The sequence below is a fragment of the Ammospiza caudacuta genome, chromosome 3 (genome assembly GCF_027887145.1).
Source record: "Ammospiza caudacuta isolate bAmmCau1 chromosome 3, bAmmCau1.pri, whole genome shotgun sequence".
Taxonomy (NCBI): Eukaryota; Metazoa; Chordata; class Aves; order Passeriformes; family Passerellidae; genus Ammospiza; species Ammospiza caudacuta.
This window is the reverse complement of record NC_080595.1, coordinates 47,486,688-47,509,814: the sequence shown is the minus strand read 5'-3', so window position 1 is coordinate 47,509,814 and position 23,127 is coordinate 47,486,688. Positions and strand designations below refer to the sequence as shown.

The following is a 23,127-nucleotide window of genomic DNA, read 5'->3' as shown; positions in this document are numbered from 1 at the left end:
GCCAAAATAAGAAATGTATGTAAAGATGATAATTTATCTCTTCTGTTGTAGAAGTTGGTTTGCTTTTACTTTTAATGATTATCTGTAACAGCTAATTGTATGCTCAGTGTTGCAATAACTAATGAGCTATAGTTAGTATTTTATTTTTCTTGATCTTAAAACCTGTTTAATTCTTACAATTACTGCCTTAACTTCAGCATTAGTATTTCAAGCATTATGTAAGGTGTGTTTTGCCAATGTTGAGAGTCTTGAGTCTGTGTGACAGCTATCCCATTGTCTGCAGTGGGACATACCATGGCAGCAGGCATCAAGGAGCTAATGAAGGTCTCCTATACTCAACAAAGGGCTTCTGGTCGAGCCACCTTCTGCCCCTTCATAAGAAAATGAAGATAAAGTTCCCAAGCAAGTGCCTACTTATGTATATTCTTATTCCAGTCCTCGGCAGTCCCTGTGCCATTGACCCGCTGTGCAATGGCTGTGCAGTTGTAGCTAAAGAGAGGACAATATGGACCTGCCTGATGTTGATTTGTCACAGAAGCACAGTTTTAATTTTGTTTACCACAGTGCACTCTGTTTTTTTAATAGTTGGAAGGGGTGGAACAAAGGGGTATTTTTGAGTCAAAAAAGGGATTATTGCTATGGTAATACTGAGAAGGGCTTCCAGAGAAGGTGCCTAGAGCACTGTCTTCTTTAGATTAATTTCTTCTGCTGCACTCTTCTTTTTTCTTTGTGATTATTCTTATGTTAATTATGCTAGAACTTAAATATCTTAGATTTTTTTTTGTGTGTGCTGAACTTTTACTATAGTAGTGAAACAGTTGAAAAAATTTCAGGATTGAGAAATGCATAGTAAATGCTGTGCTGCTCCCCTACAGGTGAAACAAACACTTAATTTTGGAATTACTAGGAAAGTTACAAGCCTTTGCACTGGAAAATAGGTTTGAAATCTTGGTAAAAACCCTATATGCTTCTAGTGTAGAGCTTTCTCTCCAGTAAGTGTTTCTCCAGACTGCATTGCAGTATTTCAGTTTTAAGTTCTTCATGAGCTTCTTGGTGCTTTAATGCTTAGCAATTCAGAACAACTTTCTCTATAAAACCAGCATTACTGACAAAGAATTTTCACATTATCAAAACTGTCATTTCAATGCAGGGAAGCAAAGCAGCTTTGTCTATTAGGAGCTATTACACCTTCTGAAAAACCTATTTCATGGACAGCTCTAACTGATGTCTAAAAGGAATTCTTAGAAAGCCTTACCTGTTCATTCTGCATCTCCCCGCCCTCTCCCAGATGCTTGCAATTTCTTAGAAACAAAATTTACTTTGTATGTGAGATTTACTCTTGCACTTATCCTAAGGAAGGGAAAGAAATGTTTTGGGGCCATTTTTCTTGTTTTGTTTTTCTTGTTTTTCTTTTTGGAGAAGCGTTAGATAGCAGTTTCAAATATCATAAATATGCCCTCCTTAAAAACAAAAAATAAATGGTACAAAGACACTTTTGCACTTTAACTTAAATATGAACTTTGACATTAATGTAATCCTCCTTAATGGACAGAACTAGTGATATGGCAACTTATGTAAGAAATTTTACTTTATGTTTAATTTTTTTTTGTAAATTGGTATAAGGATTGATTAAAACACTAGGTTTGTGCTCATGAAGTAAGCCCTGGCTCATTTGTTCCACTTACCAGGAGATTTGATTAAAGCATCTGGCATTTTATCTGTTTAAGCAAATATCAGTTCTGGTTTATAAGTATATACTGGGCCAATTGTTGCCCATTCACCTGCTCTTATATCAGGGAATTATAAACAGATTGAAGACAGCATTTACAGCATTTACTGATAGGATGCAAAAGATCATGAGGCCTATTAAAGTAGATATCACTGCAATTTTATTCTAATAGATCTGGCACTTCTGAAAACTAGATTTTGAATCTTTTTTCTTATTTTCAGATAATTTTCAAGCTCATAGATCTGTCCACTACAAAGACTGGAGTCTTCAACGTAGTCCTTAGTCATTGTTGTCAGTCTTGGATATTTCCCACTGTTGATGAGAGAAGTGCCTTGACAAATGCTTTCTTAAATGCTGGAAATTATAGTGAACTTATCACTGAGGCTTGTGTCTTTGGAACTGTATTTAGAAAAGATCAAAGGTATACAAAAAATATTTGTGATTTCTATTTTAAAATTTTGTGTGTTTTTTTGTCTTTTAAACTTTGAGATGACTATTGAAAAACTGAAAACAGATTTTGTATGTTACTCTGCTAATTTTGTTGCCTTGTCATCTTTTATCTCTGAAGACCAATTCAGGATGTGCATGCCTTTATAGAAAATCTTGGAGAAAAATGTGCAGCAAATGTTGTTACAGAAAGGTAATGCTTTTGAGGATACATCTTACAATATTTGTTGTGAATTGTGTCTTTGTCCTGGTTGATGCTCTGAGAGGAAAGATGCTGATTTTGAACTTGGCTGCTTATCATACCATCATAGGATATCATGGGTTGGAAGGGACCCACAAGGAATATATTCATAACCTTTTAAAATGCTGGTAAAAGCATTGTACATCACATTATATTCATAATTCAAATACAAACTGTAGAAAAATAGATTTTCAGGAAAATATATTTCACTTGTTAATCTGACTGTGGCTGAAATAACTACTTCCTCATTGTCTCACTTCAATAAAGTAATACTTTATAGGATGCTGAGCTAATACATACCTTGTCATTGTAAGAAAGACAGTTAAAAAACTCAGGTTTTAATGCAGCCAGATTTTGAGCCACCTTTTTACCATTGGTTGCAAGCCCTTTTCTACTGTGTACTGCCCAAAGGCTCTGCCTCCAATCTTTGAATTGGGGATGTTTGCTACTGGATTGTTGATTTTTTAATAGTTTCACTCCCATTTTTATTCAGTGGAAGAAATTCAGAGAAAAAGTTATTTCACCTTGTTTTCAGAAATGTTAGTAGTTTATAAAACCTGAACTTCTAAAAAAAATCTACTGCAAAAGTTCACTACTCTGTATTTTCTCCAAGAGCTTTTTGGTCATTATATATTGTCTTGTGATGCTCTGCAGCTGTCACAGCCTGTAATGTCATTAATTTTATTCTTGCCATGAATTGTTCTGGATGTCTGTGCTTAACTAATAGGAATGAATTGTTTTTTGGGATTAGATATTTGACCAAACTGCAAGCATTAATTAGTTGTTAGAAGATTACAGTTTACAGGCACAAAATTTAAAAAACTTTCTGATGCAGCTTTTTCTGTGGAAAAGTTTTTTAAACATCTAGATGTTACTGAAGAACTCTAGATAGACTTGGGGTCAGGGGGTCAGGTTTTGAACTCACTAATTTTTTTTCATCACCAATGATGAACAGATTTTAAAATTGCACTTCTGGGTATTTTCATGTTGTCTCACTGTAGACAATTTGATGGCTGTATGATGTTTGGTGCTTCCAGATGATGTTTGGTGCTTTTTTATGATTTAGGAATTATCTTTATGTCTAAACAAGTAGAGTTTGATTTTTATTTTTATTCATATTTTACAGTACAAATCGAGATGATCACTTTGTTCGCATTTGTGCTGTTAAATTTCTGTGCTTGTTGGATGGAACAAATGTCTTGCATAAGACGTTTATGGAAGACATTTTCATCAAACTACTTGATAAGGTAAAATTTCTCTTGTTATATAAATGCACTGTTAGTACAACTAGTAAAATGCAAAATATTTACCGTTGACAGGTTTGTTTGTGTTGTTTGTGTAGACTCAAGATTTGCCAAGTAATATTCTTTTCTTTGTTATGAAACTGAAGTTAATTCAACCAGAATAGTAAAAATTGCCTTTTGCATTTATTTCTCTCTTTTTAGTGGATATTTTAGTTTCCTGGAACATTATCCAAATTGTAACCGTTGTTCCTTTAAGAATCTTCCTTTAGGCTGCATTCTGAAGCACTGCATTTCGCTTTAACTATTGCAGACTACCTCTTAAATTGAGACAGCTACTGTCTCCTTAGAATACCTTTATAGATAGAAATGATGGAGAAGGTTGGGGGTCCAATTTTTGTTTATATGAGAGCTACTTATGCATTGGCAGGAGTCTAAAGTCTAAATTACTGCAGCTGCTATTACAACATCACCCATATGTTCTGGTACTCTTGAATCCTACTTTTGTCTGAAGAACTAGGAATGCATGGGTCCCTCATTCCTCTCAATTAAGTACTGCAGAAAAATGATTAATATTTGCGTTGTGAGATTGACCAAGCGGGGAAAAGCGAGCTTTAGTAGATATTTACTTACTTTATTGTTTAATTATAAGCTTCAGAATTTAATTCTTAATAAATTAAGTAAATATATTTTCCTAAGCTTATGTTCAGTGCTGATCCCAGCTTTGTAGATGATGCTTTCTTAGTACAGGAAAGTGTATTTACATGTATTCAAATTTAAAGGAAGAATAGGCTATAAACCTTTTAATTTTCTTTCAGGATGAGCTGGTGTCCAGGTCTAGAACACGCTATTATGCAAACTCTTTGCAGCATAGAATTAAAAACCGGGTATGGCAGACACTCCTAGTTCTTCTCCCAAAGCTTAACCAGGTATTGCTCTTTACAATAAATTTTTAAATAAATAAATAAATACCTACCTATTTTCAAGACCTAATTTGGTGTCATGCAAGCTGCATATGTTAAATTACAGCAGGGTATAAAAGGCATATAACCTGTGGCTGATGTGGAAGTTCTGTGTTGTGGAAGTTTTATGTCGCTTAATTCTTTGTCTAAAGTCAGGGATTTATCATGCATTTCTAGAGGATATTGCAAACTGATTCTTAGATTTGTGAAGTTTAGGAGGCCAGATTGTTCCTGTTAAAGCTGACCAGAAGTTTGCACTGACTATCTGATTAAAAGCTTTTCATTTAGTAAAAATGTTGCTAGTTTATGAACAGTCAAGAAATTGACAAGTGTTACTTTCATCAAATGCTGCTTCATAAGAAAATATTTGAGAAGTATAATAAAGAAATTAGATGGTTTTAAAAGGCTTTCATTTGCATCTTGAAAAATATATCTTAATACTATGATAAAGGTGAGATTGTTCTTTTATTTAATTTTTTTTTCTTCATGGAAATAACTCTAGTAATATACTAAAGGATTGCCTGATTTTGTTTTCTCAGAATTTTTTGAGTGGAACTCTTGACAGAGTTTTTCAGGCTGGATTCAGTAATAATCAGGCATCTGTGAAATACTTCATAGAATGGATTGTTATCTTGACTCTACATAAATATCCCCAATTCCTTGATAAATTCTGGGATTGCTTTTGCTATGTAAGTAATACCTTTGGCATTCCTTTGGAGAGTAATTTGAACAAAGAGGGTACAGTTTGTCACCCCATTCCTTATTTTTTGTGTGTTTCAGTCTTCCATTAAAAACAGAGGGCTGCAGAGCAGTTTAGCTTGTGAGTCTGAGCAATAATCTGAGACACCTAAAAATGGCAAAAGAAAAGTCAGTTCTTCCTGTTGAGAGAATTCCTTTTATGATGTTTTATTCTGGGCAGAGTGGAGCTGGCATAGTGAGTCAAGAGTAGTCCAATATAAGAGCTATCAGGACCATATGGATGCCCTAGATCCTGGGTCTGGACATCTAAGTTACTTGTGGTTTCCACAGCCCACCTTTGTCTATTTTATCATTTTTGTCCCATCCTCTTTGTCAGTGAGAACATGACTTGTATAATGCATATTCAATTTGCAGCTTTTAATATGGACTTCTCTCACGGTGGAGTTCTGTAATGAGATTTTAGAACTGGAGCAGGGTTTGAGTGATGATACCCAAAAGTTGTGAAAGGGTTGGCTGAGGAGAGCTGACTGTTTCAGAATTCCTTCCAAAAGCTCGGGCTGTTGGAATTGCCGTCCTTTTAGCAGATGATAATTTGTTGGATCAAAGTGATTTCACACTGATAATAACAAATGTACTATCACAGTGAGCCCGTTCAAACCATCAGAGCAAGCAGAAAACACGTGGATTTATGACAAGGGAATACAGATTGCATTTTCAGAGGCTCTCCTGGTGTTGAGGAATACATTTAGTGCAGGTGGCTCAGTGTGCAACTGCAGTGTGAGCTGCAGATTGAGCTCTGGGTAGCGGGAGCCCCAGGCAAGAGGTTATAGAATGGTGCTGACCTTTTGCATTCCTGGGGAATACAGTGAACTTGGGTTGAATTTTAGCTCACTTATACCACTATATACTTCATTCTGACTGATGTGTTAGGAAAATGCAAATAACATGCTAGGAAGAACTAAATCCTAATAATATTGACCTTGTATTATCAGAAATATGGCTGTGGAAACAAGTAGATTTTTAATAGTGTCAATATTATTGCATGTGCAGAACATGGTGTGAAAATGCATAAAGTATAAAACCATTTTATATTTCATTATCTCTTGTTCCATTCCTTTTTACTTACTACATACTTTTACTACTACTTTTTTACTTTAGGATGAAGAAAAGCTTAAAAAAAGCATCTGCACATTTTTATCAGTGTTGGCCCACTTTGACATCATTCTTCAAAATACCTCAGAGAAGGTACATTTCTCTAAGAGTGTTCATTCTTTATTCACCTCCAGTGCTTATACAGAGTTCTGAATTGAAAATAGACTGCCAAAATGTTTAAGTATCTCTTTAATACCTACTTCCTACTAAGGTATTCTTTGTTATGCAAAACACCAACTCTTTCTGTCACCTTTGTAAAATATTGGACTTTGGAAAATTAGCTAACTTAGCAGGTGTGCTGGTTACATAGAGCCTGATTACCTGTGATATTTTCTAGAACAGCTACCCCAGTTTTACATAAACATGTGGATGCACCTGGGTTTGTTGTTCTTGCTGCTCTTTTAACCAGAATGAAGTAGAGGTTTCCTTGTAGGCAGAATAATGATTTTTAAAGCAAATGAATACCTTTTCAAGGAACAAGCGAGGCTGTAGGTTTTGTCTTGATGAGATGGAATGAAGGAAATTAATATAATTTCAAAGCTTTGTGATTTCCAAAAGGATATCTTTTGAGGAGCTTTTTCTTGGGCCACTCATAACTTCTGAATTGTACATTAAGACTTAACATGAAAGAAACCTCTTTGTCTTTGTTTCTTTAGAAGCCAGCTTTGAAGAAAGCCCTCATAGTTGTTCTGCAGTGGTGCTTCAGCCATAATTTCAGCGTTCGACTTTATGCATTAATTGCCCTTAAAAAAATCTGGGCTATGTGCAGAATGCTGCATGTGGAAGAATTTGAAGCTCTGACACCAGTTATTGAATCTAGCCTTCAACAAGTGGAAAACATGCATGGCACAGGGTTAGTAACATTCTTTACAGCTTCACATTGTTCTTCTGAGCCATTTGCAGCAAGTTACATTTTCTAAAATGGCACTTGATAATTTTTATGGGAGTTTTTGTTACTGTTTAAAAAGAAGTTAGTATGGGGAGAAACGATACAGAAAAAAAGCAGCAAAGGGAAGAATCTTGATTTAGTTTTTTTTTTTTTAACAGCTAAAATCTGACACTGAACCATAGGCTAGTATCCAGTTTCCATGGGATACTTCTTGCCAAACTCACTCCTTTTGGTAATAGAATTTGGAGACGTGTCTTTCTTTTGGGCCTTTCTTGAAACATAAGTAAAGCTTATTTTCTGAATGCTGTAATTTTTTAAAAATGGGCCCTTACTTAATTGTTGAAGTATTTTCTTTCCTGTACAAGATACAGTAAATAAATTAGGTTGCCTTATGCCAATCTTACCATTGAATTTTTCAATTTAATTTCCCTTGATTTTTAAATGTATCTTACATTACTTTCTGCACTTGCAGGAATGCCAGAAGGAACTGGCAGCGAATCCAAGATCACTTCTTCTTTGCAACGTTTCATCCAGTTGAGGATTATAGTCTAGAGGCAAGACCACACTATTTGTCTAGTTTTGCAATTGTATTTTTATCTTTTTTGGTATCTTCTAATGTGGGATGAAATTATCAACTGTTATTCATTTAAACCCCCAAAAAATTACTTCACCCAAATTGTGACAGGCTTTAGACTCAGATTGCATCTTAGTTTTTCTACTTTATACTGTGTTAAAAACCCAGGTCAGTTAGGAAGAGATATGTGTGATGAATGTGCCTGTCTGTGGGAATTAATCAGGTTTTACATTTGTGACTGGAAAGGTTCATTCTAGCAACTGCAGAGCATCTACTTAGTTGAGGTAAGGATTATTAGGATTTTAGGCAAGGTTATTAGGATTTTTAAGGCATCTGTTCCCAGAAGTTACTTGAGGTTGCTTAGCTGGATTGTTTGATGCGAATGGGATAGAGATATATTACTTCCAGAGCACCTTTTTCAGCCACCTTTTTTGATATAGCTCAGATAACTAACAGCTGAATAAACATTTTCATCATTGAAAATGGAAGGAAGGCAAAAATAAGGGTGCAGATAAATAGAAGAGACAGAAGAACTAAGGTCAAAATACAAGATAGTCATGGATATGAATTGGGTATATGTTTTTGCAGAAACAGTGCCATCTTTGACAGAAGAAATTTTTTCTTCTTTTAACTGTTGTTCTGTGACATATTCTTGTGAACACAAATATGCTAGACAGTGGAAAGTAAAAGTCCTTAATAGGAGGCAAAAACCCAACAAAGGAAGACTAATACTCGTGAAGCATTTAAATGTATTCAGGGTGCATCTTCACCTTTGTCTTGAAGGGCACATTGGGATAAACAAAAAGTCTGGATTTTAAAGTCTTTTACTTGCTCAGTCTTTCCCTTGGGATATGTGTTTTTTCCTCCTCAATAAATCATGGTTAGTTAGATGTATTGGTTGTGCTGAGCTGGATTTTAACACTAGATCTTAAAGCTTTCAACTGTTTTTCTTTTGACAATAAATAAATCCTTTACTAGAAAGTTCTAAGAGTATTTGAGAGCTCTTCAGTGCAGATTCTCAGGAAAAGTTTAATTAGACAATAAGTCTAGATTTATGGAAGTTTTCGCTAGCACTATAAGTAAAGTTATGAATATTGAGAGATATACTGGTTAGCTGTATGAAATACCAAGAAAAAAAAATATTAAAATCATAGGAGGTTAGATAGTCGACATGTTCCATTAATTATCTATTTTTGCTTGCTTTAGTGACACTCTGCTGATAACACTGTGTTCCATTGCAGACAATATTTTACATCCTTCCCCGCCTTTCAGAACTGGCTGAGGATGAATGGATCTCCCTCTCTAGATTTGACAGATTCACTGACATTCCTTGGCCAGCAGCGTTTCAGTGGTGCCATTCCCGAACGGAGCTTCGTGAGCTGAAACCAAGTGACTGGGCTCAGCAAGACATGGGTAAAATAGAGCTAATCTGTATAAATTGTAATTATTGGTATTCAGCCTGACCTCTTTTCAGCTGAAGTAAACTTGCACCTATGTGAGCAGAACATGTCCCATAAAATAACAGTAGATCATGAATGGTATCTCCAGTATCACAATTTGAATTATCTTCTTTATTGAAGCACTAGTTTCACTCCCACTTGCATATCCATATGAATATACAATTTATTGTTACAGGTTCACATCTGGCTGAAGCAGACAGCCAGACAGAGTGGACTGATGTTCAGAAGAAAATTATACCCTGGAAGAACAGTACTCCTAGTTTAGACTTGGAAATGGCATTTCAGGATCGTGCTGCTAAACTTGGCAAATCAAACAGCAGATTGATTGTGGTGGCTTCACTCATTGATAAACCTACCAATTTAGGAGGTAAGGTTGATATAGTCAAACTTTTATTTTAGACCTTGGAGCACACTTAGAGAATAGAAGTTAATTTCATTTTATGTTGATAATTAGAAAATTATTTAAGTACTGCTCAGAAGAATAGATTATTATCCTAAAAGAAACTGGTAGCCAAAGAAAGGGGTCTTCTACAGTTACATTTTAAGGAAAAAAAAAGAACTTACACATAGCATGCATTAACTAAGTAGAATTTTGCTGTAAATCATGCTCAGTTTCTTGCCAATTCTCTATTTGCTATAGTTGAGTTTTTCAACTGTGTATGCAATTAAAGGAAATTATTTGCTTTTGCATTTTTTTTCTGTAGCAATTAAACGAAATCTTGTAAACCTACAAGATTCTCATGTCTGTTGGACAGCAGGGCCCCATTTCCCCATTAAGAACTGCCTTCACGATGTGTCGGCTGTGACACAATAAATCCTGCAAATACTTTATTGCCATTTATGTTTGATGTTAGCAGTTTCAGTAACTGCAGAGGGTAATGAAAAGCCCACAGGCTATTATTGCTGTCTGCACTCTAATGCTGTGATGTGTCATCCTCTGTCATTTAGCAGGTGTGGATGTGTCAAACCATCCAGCCTTGCTAAGGCTTGGACACTTAACTCCTTACTTTGTATAATTAGTATTGTAAAAGCATGTTTTCAAGACACAGTGCTTTTCTAATTTTTGTCTTTCTGCTAAATTACACAACACTTTTCCCCTGTAATTTATATGGAACAAGGTGTGGCTTGGAAGACCTGAAACTAATTAAAAATAGATATCTAAAGTAGCCATTTCTCTTCTGCATTCTTTGTCATTTTCACTCGGTGTTCTGGCTTGGTGTTTAGTTTCTACACAAAAATAGCTTTATTTCTTGTTTTTGTAGGTTTATGTCGTACAAGTGAAATATTTGGAGCATCTGCACTAGTTGTTGGCAGTCTTCATTACATACAGGATAAGCAGTTTCAGCATCTGAGTGTTTCTGCAGAGCAGTGGCTCCCCCTTGTCGAGGTGAATGGAAATGTTTTAATAGCTAAAAAATGTGCTCGGAATCTTCAGTTTGTCAGATGCATAGTTCAGAGCCTTACATTTTTTATCTTGAAAAAAAATCTTTTTGTTTAATGGAAGCTTCTGCTGTTACCTCTGACACTTAATCTTGTATGTTTTGGGTCAACCTTACAAAAAAGAATTTAGAAAACACTTGCAATTTCTTATTGCTGTGATAAGCTGATTATGTGAGCTGTAATTGTTACATCTTTCTTCATGGTATTGGTGGGAGTATTTTGTGCCATGAACTTTTTGTGCTACTGCTGAAGGGCTTTTAAAATGTTAAGCTATTTATATGGACAGAGTCTTTGGGGATGAAAGTCATTGGTCTTAAAAAGTGTCAAAGTAAATTGTTGTTTTTTTTTTTTTTTACAATAATTTCAGAAGTTTACAAAAGGTGATATATAAATATTTTTGTATTTCTCTCTACTTTTAATGCACAGGTGAAACCATGTCAGCTTGTTGATTATTTACAGGAGAAAAAAACAGAAGGCTACACTATTATTGGTGTGGAACAAACAGCTAAAAGTTTCGATCTTACAGAATATTGCTTCCCAGAGAAATCACTATTATTGCTGGGGTAAGAGCACACACTGTTTTGTAAACCTACCTCTTGTAGTCCATCCCATTCTCTAGAGTTTGGACACGTGAAAACCAAGTGACACCAGTAAAGAGGATTCTGGAATGGGAAATGATCATGGAAAGAGCAGTCCTTGGCTTTGTGTGCTAAAGACGACCAAGTATTGCTATCTACTGAATGACGCTTCTCATATTTAACAACCAATGCATACACTGGAACACCTTTTAATAAGGGGTGAAGGTAGCAACAGCATGGGTTCTATTTTTCTGGGAGTGCTGAAGACACTTTCTGTTCAGTTTTGTTTGGGGCCCTGTCTGTGTGGGCTGTGGGTTGTGAGCTCAGCGAGGAGGAGGCTGCGTTTGCCCTGCTGAGCTCAGTGAGGAGGGCTGGAGCAGGCTGTGCATGGCTGGGAGGTGATTTAAAACATCGGGATGAGAGACACAAGATGAAGTAGCAAGCTTCTGCAGTACAAGCAGAGCATGAGACAACCTCAAAGAAAAGCAGTTATCAGGCTGTATAAGCAGACAAGTCTCAGATGTGATACAAAGGCAGGGAGGCTGCTCAAAAGAAATCTGCAGTAAAGCACATAGCAGTGAGAAAGCTCCTGGCATTGCAGGGCTACTGAGTGAGACCAGGAAGAAGGGCCTGGCTATCTTCTTAGGATAAAGATTTTTTTCCAACTTTTTTACATGTAGCTTGTCTTCAGAATGGAGCGCTCACAATCACTTTGTTCTATTCTAATTAAAAATAATAGTTTTAATTACCAGTCAACTTCAGTATTCTCTGGTGTGCTCAGTTTGGACATTCCTTCATGCCAAGACCTGAATGTAAAGTGGGCAGTTGAGCTTTCCTGCTGTGCCAGCAGCTTCATACCATGATGATTTCACTATATATGGTTTAAAAACAAAAGCAGAGTGTCTTTATGCTGGGTGCTCAGCTATTGCTTGGCCAGTGAACTGAAAACTGAGTCTTCCACCAAGTTTTTTACATCAAAAGTTAAGTCAGCTCCCTCCACGTTTTCTTTGTAATGTATTACTGTTTTTAAACAATTTCTTGTCATCAGAAGTGACAAGAAATTGTGCCTTACTCTGTAGGCAGATGTGGCATTTGTCAAGAGGTGTTTGGATGCTGTTTTGACATTTGTATTTTTTGCTTTCTGGAACACACATGCCTCTCTCTCAGATGCAAGTTACTGTTCCTTCTTTCCTAGAAACGAGCATGAAGGAATCCCAGCCAACCTGATTCACCACCTGGATGTCTGTGTGGAAATTCCTCAGCAGGGCATCATCCGGTCCCTCAATGTCCATGTGAGCGGGGCTCTGTTGATCTGGGAGTACACAAGACAACAAGTGATCAAGCAAAAACAGCAGCAATGACTGCCCAGAGTCTGTGCCTTACTGTACAGCTGGATGGCTTCCTATGGTGCTACCACGTGAAGTTCTGGATAGATGAGATACAAACTCAGGGTGAAAGAGGATTCTCAACTTTGCATGTTCTGTTCTCTCTCCAGTGTTCAGAGTGACTTTTAAATGCCTTAATACTTTACCTCCTTAAATTGTTGCATTGGAAATAAATGCTATTTATATTGCAAGTGGTGTATGTGTTTTTTTCTGCTGAATGTCAGCACAGTACTGTGAAAAATCTCAAATTCAAAACACAGGATTTTTACTGCAGGAACTTCAGTTGTGGTGACTGTGCTTGAAATTGAAGTTGTGCCTTTAACCATAGTATTCAATGATTCCAGCACCTAAATATAATAGGTTATATGATATTTGGAAGGTAACTCCACTTACGTAATTACATTCAATGCTGCTCCTTGTTTAAATGCCTTCTACAGCCACATTTATTAATCCTGCTGTAAACAGTCAGAACCTTTAAATAAAGCTGCATCACTAAGGTAATCCAATTCTACAAAAGGCCATAATGTGAGAATTGTCATAAATAACTGGACATACTTCTAGTAGAGATACTGACTGAAAACCTATCACCAGTGTAAAAATTCCTATTGCTTAAAAAAAAAAAAAGAGCATCCTCCAAACAGTGAATTTCATATCATATGCACAGGATGCTTTAGGTCTTCTAATGACCACTGTTGTGTAAGTTAATATCTGACTTAAACTGTATTTTAAAACACTTTGAAATATTTGGTAAATGACAAATACAAATTTTATTATACAACCCACTGTTTTCGACAAAAAAGGCAAGTTGGAATGGACTTTTTTTAATTTAGGAAAAGGGTGGTTCACTTACAGAAAAACAATTTCATTTTCTCCTTGGAATATGTACATAGCAGTATTAAATAATCATTTATTCCTGTGAAATAATTTTACTAATTATACATTCAAACCCTTAAATTTATGAACAGCCCTGCACCATATTTCTTTGACTTAAACTCATCAAAAAGCTGCCCATGACCCCGTTTTTAGCAGTCATGTGAGACCTGGCAACAAGAAGAGCAGTCTGTATTTCAGGGAGACTGCTACATTACCAGTTCTTGCACTCTAGCAGCTTCTGTTGCTTTCTCTGGCTTCTTCCTCCTCTAGTCTGACTTGATTTGAGAGCAGAGTTCCTAAACCTTTCCAGCAGCTTCTGGAGGACTATACCCTTCTGTTTCAAGCTTCTTTTTATATTTTAAAAAGTCTCTTCTTTTGTCAAAGTGTTTAACCTGTTTAAAAAGAGAAACAATGTTCATTATAAGAAACTAGCAAGAGGAAGGGGTTTTGTGTAAGCAGTCTTTGATCACTGAACTGAAGGAGGACTTTAATGCACTAGTTAGGAGTTTCTTCTGTTGAAGACTAAAGAGCAGTGTGGGGGTTCTTTACCATTTTGAAATTGAACTTCAGTTTTTTTAAGTTCACTACCCTGTTACTTCATGAAGATCTTACATGCTTTTCTCTTTTCACTGCTCTGAACAAAAAATTGTTTGTGATGCAAAGGTAAGTCCAGCAGCTTTTCTATGGTAGCACAGTCTATGTAACCTCTGAGTTCAGTGTCCAGAGCCACTGATGTGCAAAGCCCTGCAGATGAGACCATCATCCCTAGAGATAACAAACACCAGAAATGCACTGTTCAAAGTGTCAGTGCAGCAGATGTGAAGGTACTCAGGCTTTTTAGCTGCCTTCAGTCTACTACCTGCAATAGGAACTGTTCAGACCCTCAAACACCACTGTATGGTACCAAAGGGCAGTGCCTATTTAAAAAGAATTACAGCTTGAGCTCAAGAAACTAATAAACACAACATGAATGCATTACATTGCAGGAAGGTGCCTTACTGTGAAATTACACTGCAGGAAAAAAAGGTATTTTTATGCACAAGGCATCAGATGCCAGTCTTAAAATGCCTGCATGGCCTGTGTGGCAGCTCCCTTCTGTACTGGCCCTTAAACAGGAATTTCTGCATACTTCTACAAGCTTCTAAAACATTTTTGTTTTCTAATTACAACAATAACCCAGTGTGTTTATCTGGAAGTTTAAAACAACATTTTCCTTTCTCTTTGTACTATACCCTCAACACTGCTTTTTTTTTAGTTCCCGGGCTAGGCAGGGCTGTGCTGAGGAGCCTCCTTTCCCGGCCAGCCAGAAGGGTGCGAATCAAGCTCCGCCTGGCGGCACGGCAAGCCCAGGCTGGGCCCTGCGGCAGCTGGGCAATCCCCATGGAGCATCCCGCCCGGAGCTCACCCACTGCTGCGGGCAGCGCGACTCGAAGGCCCGGCGCAGCTTCTCGCACTTGGCGGCGTCATCCCCGTGGCTGTCCAGGCACTGCCAGAACTCGTCCCGGGCCCCCCAGCACGCCTTCCTCTCCTCCTTCGTCGGCGCCGCCATCCCTGAGCACACCGAGGCCGCCGTCCGAGCGCTGCCCGCCGTGCCGCGGCTGCGGGGGAAGGCGCTGCCGCCGCTGGGACAGCCCCGCACGGCCCCGCACTCACCCGCCCGCCCGCCAAGGTCGCGCTCCGGAAGCGATCCCGGCCCTTCCCCGGCGTGTCCCGCCCCGCCGCTGGTCCCGCCCCGTGGTGCCGGCACGGACATCCCGTTCGCAGGGCTCTGCCCGGTCCCGGCCCCGTCAGGGCTGCCGCAGCCTCTCGGTCGCAGAAGATGCTCTGAGAAAATGAATCATTTGAAGAAAATAAATCATTTGATTAAGCAGCAGATTGTAAGACTCGGGCAAGAAGTTAATCTACCCTGGCCCAAGCTCTTCCGCTAGCACTATTGCTAGTGAAACTAAACCTCAAGCTAAAGAAAAGCTGAGTCCTTTTGAATTGCTTTATGGAACACCATATAGAATACAAAAGAGAATGTCCACCCACTTTAAGAAGTAACACTACACGGTGGCTTTAAGCAGACGGCTCAGAGAAATTGAAAAACACGTAGCTGGAACTCAGAGCAGAAAGTCAGATGAGCCAGTACAGAACATACAGCCTGGAGATTATGTGTATGTTAAGAACACTTTAAAACCACAGTAAGGAGGGACCGTTCCAGGTGCTTCTCACCACCTTCACGGCAATCAAGATCAAGAAGCAGAATGCCTGATCCATCACTCTCCAGTGAAGAAAGCCCCAGAGAGTGACACCAGTAATAATGAAAGACAAAAAGACTGCTGTGAAAGCACGTCAACCTGACCTAGGAATTCTTTCTGATAAAGAAGAACTAGCGACAAATGTCACGCAGAATTCGTAAAAATGAATATGTATGAACATATTGTAAAATTGTGTGCATATATATTTGAGAGAGAGATTAAAAAAGACCTGAAGTTCCCAGAAGTACACATGACATCTTAAGAGAACAATTCCCACATGCGTCCAGCACTGTAATAAGCATACCGGCTTTACAACTTTCACAAAAGTTGTGAAGTTTTGTTTATCTCCGCAAAACAGTATCAGTTGCCTGATGTGCTTTTCTATAGTTAATTTCTTTCCGATGTCGCCCTCTGTTGTCACAATAAACAGCTGTACTTCTCCTGAGTCCCGTGCAGTGCCCTAGTGGATTGTCTGCTCAGGGAAACGAAGTGTCTCTGCTTTCCTTTTTGACACATGAGGAAGACAGCTGGATAAAATCACGGTGTAAAATGTTTGGGGCCGGGACCGGTTTCCATGTGGTATTCATGAAGCCAACTCATAGGAGTTAGAGTGCAAGTTCCAGTAATGCTGAGCAGTGGCAATTGCTCTGAGCTACTTCAGGCTTTGTTAATTTAATTAATTAGGGGGAAAAAGCATCTGAGAGCACTTACAGCACTGGAAATTTGCCGTGCTTTAAATAGCATGACAGTAAGGTAGTGACTGGGTGGAAGGCTGATAAAGATAGCGTATACAGATAATGCATTTTTGTCAGTTTTCCTTGCAGCAGGGTTCCTCCTGAGAGCTGGCCCATTGATTTCATTCAGCGTGCACAAACCAGAAAGATTTCTTGGAACGGACTCTGTCACGGAGTCGAGCTGAAAGTGAAAGAAAAATGTACCCTAGCCATGGTGGTAAACGAGCAAGAGAAGCCTGGGGGCAGCCAGGTGGTGAGCGAGGTCTGCAGCGCTGCCAGAGAGCATCCAGAGGCACACTCTGTTTCATTATCTCATCTGGGACTCGGCGGCATTTCCTGCATGCCGAAGAGTTGGCCGTCTCCTTTTATGCATCAATTCCACCTGGAAACGTGGACCAGTTTTGCAGTTTTGAAAGCTGTGGCGCACGTTCCCATAGTAACACAGTGCAGTTTTGGGAAAGGTGACATTTGGGCAGCTGGAAGAGCCCAGCTCTGCCAGCTGCTGCGCCCTTGGCAGCTCCCCGATGCCTGGGCAGCTTTATAGGCTGCTTATCCCGGCAGCTCCCAGAATGTCCAGCAGCTTTCCTGGGAGTTTGCTGTGGCCAATGCTCTGTCTGGTGTGTGAGGCCGCCCAGCAGCCTGTGCAGGGGGTGGCTGTAGCTGTCAACCCACCTTGGGCTGGCTTTTCTCCTCAGCACCTGGTAATGATTCTGGCTGGGAGGTGGGCATCCTTTCCTGGCTCTCCTTGCAGGTGGCTCACCCATCCCTGGTTCTCCTTGCAGGTAGTTCACCCATCGTGGTACATGAAATCTATTGTAGGAGAGGAACAAAGATTTTCACTTCTTTAGCAGAGCCCCCTTGTAAACCAGCCAGATCTGGAGGGGATTTTGTATGTTGAAATGCCCAAACCATTCCTTTGGAAGTGTGAAAAACGCCAGTCACTTGTTTTTAAAATGTTAAAAGTTTAATAATAATAAAATGGTTATAAAAATAGCAATATAATTAGAGTAATAATAATTTGGAAAATTTGGATTAGGACAATGTGGGACAATAAAAACAAAGAGTTACGGACGTCCGGGTACCTTTTCCTAGGCAAAATAAGCCCCAAAAGGACAGACGCTAACAGAGGATTAACCCTTAAAAATAATAGCCTGTTGCATATTTGTACACCTTATATATGATGCATAAATTCCATTCAAACAAAGGATTCTGTATGGTCAGTGTCAGCTTCTTCCTCTTAATCCTGACAGTGACTTCAGGGCTGAGCAAGGCGGGAAGAAGTTCGTTTCTTCTGATAAGGGAGTAATAAATTCTTTTCCTCTGAAAGATTTACGTGTCCTGTGGCTGCTATCTCGCTGCGAGTCCTTTCTTAAAAGAAGTATCTTACATAGCATAGTTTTTATTTTAACATTATGTTATAACCTAAAACTATATTTAACACTCAACTTAAGAAAATTAATACAGCATGACTTTCTAACATAACACATATAATATTCATTTTAATATTTGTGAAAAGCCAATCATAAAATACACATTTTTCACGGGAAGGGATGTTCTTTTGGAGCAATGTGAATGTGACTTTTGCTGTATGCTCTGTGGTGTATAACACTTGTCCTTGCTCTCTGCCCTGCCTATTTCCCTTCTTTTTGCTACACTATGATAGGTAAGAGACAGAAATGCAGTCATATAGTTGTTTCTAATAATAGAACAAGGGGTTTAAGGTGAGTTAAAGTTACTACAAAAATAGAATTTCAGTTGCTTTTATGTTGCAAAGAATGAATGTAGAAGTAAATTTGTGTTGTAGCTCACTTAGGACCCTTTTGCGCTCAGGCTTTTGAGAAGCAAGGTTTTACAAGCATTAATATTGAAAAGAAAATTAATGTTTAGTCTCGAGACCGGAATATGTGATAATGGAATGTAATAATAGGAAATGCCAGTTGTGTTTCAGATTTCAAATTTATGATGTATGTAAAGTTGTTTAGTTACTGCATTTATGAAACAGAAGGGATAATGTGATTATATATAATTAATCACAAAGCCCAGATAGCACATCTGGGATATTTGTTAAAATAGTTTATTCTTTAATGACCTGTAACCCGAAAAGTAGTCACTGGAGACAATTGTAAATAACTCTCTGTAATAGATATTAAGGAAATTTAGTGATATGGTTTTAGAAAGTGCATTAAAAAATACACAGATTCAGATAATAAAATTTTAACGGCAATATTTCCATTTGGTTAAACTGCTGTCTATAAAGACAGTGGAGGTTTTTTGTTGTTAGTTGGCCAATTCTAAGTATTTATCTTTAGTCTTTTATTTTGGGAAATGTGCCCAGGGAGTAGTGAATGGGATATTTATGGTAATAGGCAGAGGCTAATGTTCTAGAAAGATGGGAGGAAAAATTCCAGATTTGTTAGGTGTGATGGTTGCCACAGTTGAAGCCTTTGAGTTACATTTCCATTTAGCAGTTAGTGTGATAGATGTTAAAGAAGTAGATGCCAGTTTCCCACTGAAACTCTTGCCAGTAGTGTGTTAAAGTGAATCATGTGGTGTTTATACAGTGGTTCAGCTCTCAAGCTCTTTTGTGCCTGTTCTTGCTAATTGGGATAGGGCATTGTGTGTGCTTTGCCTTCCAGTTAATGCCTAACAGCTCACTCCTCACCTACAGCCTCACTAACCCCGGATTTAATTGAAATTTGCCCAGCAGATTCTTCATTTGTAACTATAATTATTTCTCTTTTTACTCTGGAAGCAATTAGCATGTTATTGGTGTCCCCATGACCAATAATAGAAGCAATCCTTGATGTACTGGAGCTCTGTGCTTATACAAGGAGTTCAGTCAATTTGTTTTTCTTTCATTGAAATCTTCTGAGGAATGGTACTTATGCATGACAGATTTTCAGGGAACTGAATTTAAAAATTATTTATTTAAGCAATATAGCCCTTTGTCTAACTATTTATTTTGCTGGAAATTATAAAGAAATCTTACCTTAGGTAGCCTGGGGCATTTTCTTTTATTGTGGAATAGCAAGAATTTTTTTTTATAAAATTAAAAAATACATCGTTCTAAAGATAAGATATATGGTATATATTTAGATTCTTTCCCTCCTTCCCACCTTCCTTCTTAAATGTCTATTAAGGATATAACTGACTTCTTTGGCTATACAGTGTTCCTTGCTATGCTTGATGAAAGAAAATAATTATAAAAAAGCAAAATCATTACAATGATTAATTGTACCTGGTTTTATTATTAAAAGGAGTAAATTAAGCAAAGAAGCCTCATTAACTGCATACAGTAATCTTAGATTGGAAACATTTAAGAAGTGTATACTGTACTTTCTACAGCCTTATGCAAAGCACTTCTTTTCATTATTTCATAAAGACTTCACCCTGTGGTTTACTTTTGTGATTTCTTTTTAACAATAGCATGCCTAAACTTCAGATGAGTTTGCAAAAATTTAGGTTTATGTATAAATAAAGAAGGAGGAGTGTATGAGGAAAAAGAAAACTGCAGCTTTTGTTGGGTAATCCTAGCAGATCAGTTCTCCAGATCCCTAAGAAGATCTGAATTATCATGTGGGTGAGTTTGTTTCTCTGACTGTGTGTTGGGATTCTTAACTCCATTTCTTCAGAAGACTCTCTTTGCTGGGTGTTGTGATGGGTGTCCCTGCACTAGGGAGTGCCAGTGTGATGTGAACCTAGAGGATGCAGCACACTGGGCCTGGGACATGGGAGGGACAGAGGCAGGGACAGAGGCAGGGACACTGCCCCAGCTTTCTGTGCAGCTCCCTGGGCACCAGAGGCTGGCTGTGTGCATTCATCAGGCAGCACTGGAGGGGATTTGGCTGGGAAAGAGGAACCATCTGTGCAGGCTGATATGGACACAGAGGGGAAAGGACAGAATGGTTGTTCTTCACCTTCCCCAGGCCTGTGTTTGGTGATTTGAAGCCTGCTGAGCAAAGGCTTGTCTTATCTTCGTGGCCTGTCATGGACATCAGTGGAGTACTCTGGGGAGTGTGGTCTGAAAATCAGTCAGTACCTTGGAGTGTGGTGATTATGGTGAAGAAAAAGTCCAAAAACTGCAGGGTTTGGATTCTTTCAGGGTGATGAAATAATTTACATTATTTGTAGGCACTTGTTTTTAATGCCAGAATTCCATTTTTTCAGTTGTTAGAAAGGAAGAAAACAGAAAAAAGAGTATTTTGGGAAAAACAGGCACTGGTGGGAAGACTGACTAATTCTCACTCTTCTATTGGCTCCTGCTTAGCAATTCTCCAAGCCAACCAAGGATGAGAGTTTGCTTTGCAGCAGTGGTGATGCTCAGCTTTTTGCAAGAGAGCTAGATAGGAAACTGGAAATCTGCCTGTTCTACAAGCAGACTTCAGTTTTCAAAGCTATGTAGCTAGAAGATGAAAACTCATCTTTTGAGTTTAACTGGATGTCTTCAAATTTCCGTGACATGTTATGTACTAAAGAAAGGAAGTGGTTCCTAGTTCTCTCTAAAACTGAAGTACATCCTAAAATCTTTTGTAAAATACCCATTTGCATTCTTGCATTCAGGTATTGTATTTATTAACTCATCAGCTGCACCAATTACCTTATGTGCACTATAAACATGTCTGCAGTGTAGGTGTAGTGTACCAGATGGGATTGCTTACACATGCACAAAGGCAGCAGCGTTCTCAAATGTGCTATTTGCTGCCAAGATCAATATCAATTTTCTTAGTAGCCAAGTTAGCAAGTGAGATGCCTCTGACCAAATCCAAAATCACACAATGAAACACTGATGCTTGTTGTACAAGTCAGGAAGGCATTTAAAATGTATAATTGGCCAAAAATCACCTGGAGACCATTGTGCAGCCTTCTCTGCCTTCTAGGCTGCAGTCATTAAAAACTTGGCAGCTTCAGAAGCCAAAGGGGCAGTGAGACCTATTGCTGGGAGACTGGAAAGCCACATTCACGGGCCCATAACACATGCTCATAGACAAGTTCACATTTTTGAAGTATTTACAAATCCTGCTGCTTGGAACTCACAGGAATCCAGGTCTTAATTCAAGAATCTTTTAAGTGTCTGGGTCAGTCGTGGGTATGTGCAGAAGCTGGAGTTTTGGTGTAAGTGTTCTGTGGAAGGTAGGCAAGAAAGTCCTCCCTTAAGGAAAGGCAAAATGTTGCTGAAGTCTCAGTCTCTCAGTTGTCTTGTCCTTTCATGTTAAAAAGAGTCTGAAGAATGGATGACTTTCTGCAGACTTATTTTGGCTTTTTTTTTTTTTTTTTTTGAGATAATTTTGAGATAATTGGAAACACTACACTTAGATTTTTGAAGTGTTTTTAATGATGCTCCTTACAAAAGCAGTGATGCTACTGTGGATAAAAGAACATTTTCTTATGGCTTAATAACTGAGTAGTGAGGCAGGAAATAGCAGGAAAAAAATGCTATTCAAAAGGAGAGAGATTACCAAAGGAGTTGTGCTGAGGTCAGTCTTCTTGGTCACTGATTTGCCAAATGATTGGTCAAAAATCCCTTTCCTGATAATACTTTTTTACTGACTCAAGAGACTAACCCTGAGAGGGGATCTGTCACTGTCATGTAGCCAAACAGCAAAATAGCTTTTTGATTGCTGTTGTTCCCAATCAATGCGCTGATGGCTGTCTTGAGGAGTTAGGGAGACTGAATCCGGAAGAGGAGGAAAACCTGTGGATAAAGAGCTGGAAAATTCTCTTCTGAAGGGATCATCTGCTTCAGCAGTAGGATCAAAGAACTGTCTCTAGGTCACTGTAGAAAAATTCCATATGACAGGTTCCTAAGTACTTTGCTAATTTGAGTCTCACAAGCTCCCTTGTTTAAGCCTTTTCCAGAATTGTAACTCTGCTTAGAAATTCCACTCTTCCCTTCTGAGAGGTTGTTTGCTTCCCAGTTTATCTGTAAATGCCTGGATAAATACTAATTGCCACCCTCTTTAAAATGATCTTGTGCATATATGAAGACACCCCTTAACAGAGTGTCAGGTAGAAAAAAAAGTATAAGGTTTGTTATTTTCAGAAACACTACTTTGAGCTACTGGTCCTGTCCTTAATACTTTGATTTCCCCTTAGAAGGTTTTTAGGCTACAGGTCATAAGATTTTTATGCTCATTTTTTTTTCTTTCTTCCTTATTAATGTTCAGGACTTCTGCATAAGGTTCAGATTATTGTGGAAATGCCCTAGAACATGCCAGCTAAAGAAGGGAATCTGATTGCTTTTCTTTTAATAATTATGAGGTAATTAAATTCATCCATCAAAATCCATTTGTGCAGGCGGTTTCTGCAGAGGGCTTGCATGAGGGCTGGACTGTGAAAGAAGCCTCTCAGCCTTGGCCTTCACCAAGAATAGCTCAGGTTTGGAGGCCTTGAAGGCTCCATCCTTCCTGCAGTACAAGCAGGAGACCTGGAGCTGAACAGCAGTATTTATGGCTTTACAGCATGTGCAGACTCCAGGTCTTCAAA

At 38.4% G+C, this 23,127-nt stretch overlaps 2 protein-coding genes across 2 annotated transcripts in view; one reads left to right on the top strand and one right to left on the bottom strand.

The window, feature by feature from the left end:
* Window positions 1-12,957, top strand: part of TARBP1 (TAR (HIV-1) RNA binding protein 1) — a 32,027-nt gene extending 19,070 nt beyond the window's left edge. Inside the window, exons 18-30 of the mRNA XM_058801846.1 lie at window positions 1,951-2,150; window positions 2,298-2,369; window positions 3,544-3,664; window positions 4,477-4,587; window positions 5,160-5,309; window positions 6,478-6,564; window positions 7,128-7,324; window positions 7,833-7,914; window positions 9,176-9,347; window positions 9,570-9,761; window positions 10,657-10,781; window positions 11,261-11,397; window positions 12,608-12,957. Of these exons, the coding sequence (XP_058657829.1) occupies window positions 1,951-2,150; window positions 2,298-2,369; window positions 3,544-3,664; window positions 4,477-4,587; window positions 5,160-5,309; window positions 6,478-6,564; window positions 7,128-7,324; window positions 7,833-7,914; window positions 9,176-9,347; window positions 9,570-9,761; window positions 10,657-10,781; window positions 11,261-11,397; window positions 12,608-12,773 (1,812 nt within the window). The 3' untranslated portion in view covers window positions 12,774-12,957. The remainder of the gene's footprint in view (window positions 1-1,950; window positions 2,151-2,297; window positions 2,370-3,543; window positions 3,665-4,476; window positions 4,588-5,159; window positions 5,310-6,477; window positions 6,565-7,127; window positions 7,325-7,832; window positions 7,915-9,175; window positions 9,348-9,569; window positions 9,762-10,656; window positions 10,782-11,260; window positions 11,398-12,607) is intronic.
* Window positions 12,958-13,571: 614 nt separating this feature from the next.
* On the bottom strand, window positions 13,572-15,337 carry LOC131556109 (cytochrome c oxidase assembly factor 6 homolog). The gene is made up of 2 exons (XM_058802523.1): window positions 15,076-15,337; window positions 13,572-14,062 (listed from the first exon to the last, which is right to left on the bottom strand). The coding sequence occupies exons 1-2, from the start codon at window positions 15,217-15,219 to the stop codon at window positions 13,967-13,969; spliced, it is 240 nt and encodes a 79-aa protein (XP_058658506.1). The 5' UTR covers window positions 15,220-15,337; the 3' UTR covers window positions 13,572-13,966.
* Window positions 15,338-23,127: the final 7,790 nt, after the last annotated feature.

Excerpts from the sequence above, each read along its gene's own strand:
- LOC131556109 (XM_058802523.1), bottom strand. The coding sequence starts at position 15,219 with ATGGCGGCGCCGACGAAGGAGGAGAGGAAGGCGTGCTGGGGGGCCCGG. Across the intron at positions 14,063-15,075 it reads CGCGCTGCCCGCAGCAGTGG|GTTAAACACTTTGACAAAAG; the intron begins GTGAGCTCCGGG and ends CTTTTTAAACAG.